The sequence below is a fragment of the Ptychodera flava genome, chromosome 4 (genome assembly GCF_041260155.1).
Source record: "Ptychodera flava strain L36383 chromosome 4, AS_Pfla_20210202, whole genome shotgun sequence".
In the NCBI taxonomy this organism is placed as follows: domain Eukaryota; kingdom Metazoa; phylum Hemichordata; class Enteropneusta; family Ptychoderidae; genus Ptychodera; species Ptychodera flava.
This window is the reverse complement of record NC_091931.1, coordinates 3,155,513-3,161,512: the sequence shown is the minus strand read 5'-3', so window position 1 is coordinate 3,161,512 and position 6,000 is coordinate 3,155,513. Positions and strand designations below refer to the sequence as shown.

At 37.8% G+C, this 6,000-nt stretch overlaps 1 protein-coding gene across 1 annotated transcript in view; it reads left to right on the top strand.

The window, feature by feature from the left end:
* Positions 1-1,868: 1,868 nt before the first annotated feature.
* Positions 1,869-6,000, top strand: part of LOC139130692 (fibropellin-1-like) — a 32,302-nt gene continuing 28,170 nt past the window's right edge. The window contains exons 1-6 of the mRNA XM_070696442.1: positions 1,869-2,029; positions 2,470-2,631; positions 3,083-3,244; positions 3,437-3,646; positions 4,034-4,712; positions 5,015-5,245. Coding sequence (XP_070552543.1) covers positions 4,517-4,712; positions 5,015-5,245 — 427 coding nt within the window. The 5' untranslated portion in view covers positions 1,869-2,029; positions 2,470-2,631; positions 3,083-3,244; positions 3,437-3,646; positions 4,034-4,516. The remainder of the gene's footprint in view (positions 2,030-2,469; positions 2,632-3,082; positions 3,245-3,436; positions 3,647-4,033; positions 4,713-5,014; positions 5,246-6,000) is intronic.

Here is a 6,000-nt window from a genome sequence, read left to right as displayed (position 1 = left end):
ATCCAATGTAATCAAGTCCCGAATATGATTATCTCAGTGTCTGTAATTAATACATTTCTGTCAATATAACCAAAATATTTATTTTCATTTTTTAAGTATGTTCTCCACTACGGAAGCCAGCAAATGGTATCGTTTCTTGCTATAATTTGCCAAATGGGATAGAATTTTGTTCAATGTTTTGTCATGAAAAATACGATATTCCCAGGACATCTTCCCCGGTTCCTGAACTGTATGTTTGTACTTCAAGGGGATGGCTAAGCGATCACGTACCAGACTGTTCAGGTATAGAGTTTATCTTTCCTTAATCGGTTTGTTTTGTTTCGTTGTTTTTATTTTACTGGGGCTAGAAAGGGAGCATAGATCTACTTGATTTAAATGTAGCAAAAGCGAACCATTAGAACACTAAAATCTTCCTCACCAAAATATTTATCACGATGCATCGTATATGAAAACTGTTTTCAAGTTTTGCTATCTCCCCAACAAAGTATCTTACCCTTCAAGTACGCTAGGTAAGGAATTTTCCGATACTGTTTTAATTAGCATATAGTTAGATCCATCAGACTCTCAACAGGAAATATTTCTCGTCCCTCATTGCCCTTTACTTATTGTTATCACCAAACTTATATTTGAAAGGGCATTTGTTATTAAATTTGAACCGCAATACCCAGTATCGCCTTCAAGAGCATTTACAATTATGCACTGGAAGTGCAGTATCATACTTCGAGATAGTCAAGCTGAGCCAATACTTCTTAAAGAGACCATGATGTGGAATTTGAATGTGTGGTATCAGATGAGTTAGTGTGTGGAAGAATCGTATTCCAAATGATTGCAACTCAAATAACAGAACGTCTCATTGCTTCCCCCTGTCCTCTCATTCAAAATCAGTTTAAAGAACATGACATTTCTCCACTCGTGGTCTTTCACTCATTTCACTTATTTTATGTACTTCTACAGCGACCAAACATCCAAGTAGATCAAATCTACACAACGAATTGATGTATTACACTAATGCGTGTCCGAATTCAACAGAAGAAATAAAAGATGCATTTTTAAAGATACTTAGAAAGTCAGCTTTTAAAAGCGTTTGTGATGCAGCCATCGTCGTTGTACTGTCGGTAATATAGAAGTGACGTGTGGTGAATGTACCACCTGTTCAAGACGAAAACGTGACGTCAATAACACACGTTGGAAGAATGCCAGATTTACCAATGATAAAGATTTTAAAAGAAGGAGGAGTGTATGGCAAAATGAACTCCTTATTGAATTCAGTTTTGAAATAGATTTTCATCAGACACATACAAACAGTGATTACAATGTCAGCGATGCAAAAAATAAGGTGTTGGTTATACTGGATCAAATGCAAGAAGAAATTAACAATGGAGGGTTCCAACTACCGGCAACTGATGGTTATCAGTATCAGATAATTCCAGACTTTTTCCATACTGATGCTGAGATATATTGTGACGATGGGTACACAGCAAACAACAAAAACTACACATGTGGTAGGTGCATAGTCATATAAATTTCCAGACTTTTGATATCTATTCTATTCGGATATATGTAAATTCATGAAATGTGTGACCTGATACCCAGTAGATGCATTACTGTTGCTTCCTTTAAATAAGAACTCGGTAGCAGTTTTAGATCAAATTCGTCCTGTAAGTACATTTTCTCTCTCTCTCTCTCACTCTCTCTCTCTCTCTCTCTCTCTCTCTCTCTCTCTCTCTCTCTCTCTCTCTCTCTCTCTCTCTCTCTCTCTAGCTTGATGTCAACGACTTTTTCCATAGTTTTCAAATGCAACTTTCGATAAGTGTGTTTCATGCTGTAAAGTAATTTATGTTTTGTTTGTTCGTTTTTAACATCTTCAGTCGCTTGCACAACAGGGACACGTTTGTGAATGAAACTAAAGAATGTGTATTTTGTGAGAAGGGTTACTATCAAGAGCAGCAAGCCAAGTCTGAGTGCGTAAGATGCCCGGCCGGTACATCTACTCTGACGGAAGGAACTGTAAATGGAACAGACTGTTTACGTAAGACAACTTGGTAGCCTTTCGTAAACTATATTTCTTTGAATATGACAGAAGATTTGCAGTGAATCTTGGTCAAATTGATTTGTTTGTCTATTTTCGTATATCTGGTGTAGAGACATATATTAAACTTTGGCAGAAATTTAACATTATTCTGCCAGTATATGGAACGAAGTAAGAATTAAAAGGGATTAGAACTCACACCTTACTCGTATATAAGTATGTGTTCAACGTAGAGGTGATAAATGCAACTATTCCGATTCAAGCAAATTCTGTTTTAAAATACTTCGCTAATTTTCTCTCGCGATATTGCATACTTATTGATAATTGACACAACTATGTCAATACGGAATATATATACATATGAATCATTGTTACAAGGACCTAAAATTTGACCAAAGTTTATATGATGAACATTCTATACATTTGTTTCGTTGTTTTAGCCCAATGTCAACCTGGGTCATATTCACACACTGGAGTTGAGACGTGCCAGAGTTGTCCGATCGGTTTTAACCAAAACATTGCAGGACAAACGACATGTAAAGCTTGTCCAGAGGGTACTTCCACAAATGGTCAAGGGAAAAACGCTTCAATAGAGTGTCGCGGTAAGATCACTTTCTCGATATCTGTGGATCCCGGACTGAAATATTTCCAAAGTACTGACATTACTACAACTTTTAAACTCATCTAAGATTTTTCATTGTCATTGACAAGAAGTCCAGGTCACAACAAGAAGTTTAGGTCATTGGTGTCTTTATTGATTGAATTATTGCTTATTTGGTTGGTTGGTTGTCGTCAGTATTGCTTTGTTTATTTATTCGCCCATTCATTCATTCATCCACCCATTCATCCATCCATCCATCCATCCCTCCATTCATTCATTCATTCATTTACGTAGAGGGTAGTCACTTAGCCAATGAGCGCGTTATGTTTTTTGTCTCATATATGAGAGTCTCAAGATTACATCATATTTCTTCAGCATTCTGTATATGAGCAACTCAGTGTCTTATCATAACGGTTTTAGAACTAATTTATGTTTATTTTATCTGGACACAGAGCCCTGTCAAGCAGGTACTTATTCAAATGATGGACTAAAACCTTGTTTTCCCTGTCCGAGAAGATATTATCAACCAAGCACTGGTCGACGACAGTGTATTCTCTGTGGTGGATCCAATACAACCATCGCTGAGGGCAGTACATCAATCCAAGACTGTTTTGGTAATTTCTCAGTTTTGTATATTATCGTCGCGTTTTATGTTAAACTTTTTATGAGTATGTATAATGAAAATGGTGGACTAAAGGAAAGTGTCCGCTGTCGTCTATTATTGTAATTTTTTATCACGTCAAACATCCGCGACATGATTTGTATTTACATTTTATCAACTGTGTGTGTGTCTTGTTACTTGACAGAGGTAAATGAATGTCAAAGTGCTCCATGTCAGAATAAAGGTGCTTGTCAGGATTTAATTGACAGCTACCACTGTCTCTGTGAAGAAGGGTTTTACGGCATCAACTGTGAAATCAACATAGATGATTGTCAATCAACACCATGTCTCAACAACGGTACGTGTAATGACGGAGTGGCAAACTTTAGCTGTGATTGCAAACCAGGATTCGCTGGTAAGTAATAAAATGGCCAATTGGTAAAATTCTGCTTCCTTTTTGTTGTATTACGTCATTATTCAAACTCCAATATCTTCACTGCTTTCTATAAACTTGTTGTTGGCAAAAATATTACATGAATCATGATCCTTGCATTTTCTCTAAGTTCTTCGCAAATAATGATTGATCGAAGAATAACATTTATATCTTTACTTTACTGAGTCTCAGTGAGTGGACGTGTTTTTTTCTTCCTCTGTGCCATCAAGATGGTACTTTGACGTTTTTATTGGTGTCATAATTAGAGAAATTCCATTTCACTTCATAAGTAAATGGACTTCTAACAAGAATGCTTTAGACTTCTTGGTCTTCTGACATATCTATTTTTATTTCTCAATTTGTATGAAGGTGACGATTGCAGTGTTGATATCAACGAGTGTGATTCGTCACCCTGTCACAACGGTGCTATTTGCCAAGATGAAGTCGACGGTTACCTCTGCCAATGCCTTGCTGATTTTTACGGTGACAATTGTGAACATGAAGTAGATTTGTGTCAGTCTAGTCCCTGTGTTAACGGTGCATCTTGCCATCAAAGCAACGGATACTGGTGTATCTGTGTTCCTGGATTCACTGGCACTCATTGTCAAATAAATATTGACGATTGCAGAAATAATCCTTGCAAAAATCAAGGTGTTTTGTGAGGATGGTATTAATTCCTACACCTGTGACTGTACACCTGGTTACACCGGAAATACCTGCGAGGGCAAAATTGACTTGTGCGCAACAACACCGTGTTTTAACAATGCAACATGCGTGGATTTAGGTAACACAGTGTCGTGTTTGTGTCCATTGGGTAAGACGGGTAGCAGATGTGGAAGTGACTTTACAGAGATGGACAATCCCTGTGAAAATGGCGCCACTTTTACCATCTTACCAGTAGGAATAGCCTGTACTTGTGTTAACGGCTTTGTAGGTCAATATTGTGAGATAGACTTTGACGATTGTGCATCCAGTCCGTGTTCCAATGGCGCTACCTGTGTGGATGGCATTGCAACCTATGAGTGTATTTGTCCTCCGGGATTTCAAGGTATGTAAGACTTTGCCGAAAATTTTATAAGTCGATAAAGGGTTACTTCAGCACAGAGAGTGAACGAAAGAAGTGTTGTCAGCGAAAGAGCTTTGAAAAGTAAACAGCTTATTCTCTTATCAATCTTCCGAGCGATTGGTAATAGTCTAGCGGCTATACAGAAAGTCATTTGACTTTATTAGAATGATGTATTTTAGTCACAACGATCATTAGTCTTCATCTCTCTGCAGAGAGTGGTTTCATAAAGGCATGTCTTTTTCGAAGGGGCCCTGACAGGTTTATTACTATTAATGACGTCATAGGTTCAATTTGCGGAGAAGATACGGACGAGTGCTCATCGAATCCATGTGAAGACGGCTCTACTTGTATTGATCATATCAATGGCTACACATGCCGTTGTAAAGAAGGATTTACTGGTGAACACTGTCAGGAGATGATCAATCCATGTGATCAGCTACCGTGTGCAAATAACGCCACTTGTACTGCTTTGACCAATGGCAGTTTTTCTTGTAATTGTCCAGCTGGCTTTAAAGGTCAGTCACTGAGTCAAGTTGCCAGTAATATACCTTCACCGAAGTCACTTTGCTTTTGTTGTTCTTGTACACAGGCAAACATCTTTTTTCTTTCAAAGTGTCAAGCGATACTCCCTAAGTGAGTAACACTTGTGATAAATAGTTCAACAGATAGGTGACAGTCTTGACATCTAAACTCTCATGCACTAGATTACGAGTATCAATATTGCACACATACTTCACAGCCGTTATGCTGATGGGGCAATACGAAAGAGAGAAATTTACCGGCGTTATAAGGGCCGTCGATGATTGAAGCTGACACACGACAAACATAGTTCCTTCGTTGCAGTTGAGACCCCTCTCCCTGCCCCCTCAAAACGAAAGTTCTCATGCGAAATCGAAAATTCGGCAACGTGAATATGATGATTTTACTTACACGCACACATACTGCTCCTAAGTATCAAGGCATCAAAGTAAATAGTTTTTCCTCTTTTTCTTGATTCTCTCTTTCGTTCCACTTTGCCTTTTGCTTGATATACTTATATATGTCATGCTTATCCAGATCCGACTTTGAACACGTATTTACATCCACGAATGCATATTGTCTTGTCTGCGCCTATTCTTCATTGTTCGACACTTGGACAAGAACAAAGTTAGGAAACAATACGAAAGTCCTTGTCGTGTGTCAGCTTTAATTATCGATGGTCCCTTTGTAATATTTTCAATAGATATTAAATATTTCAGGAAGAGAAAACTAGATTGAAGTAAACTAAAAT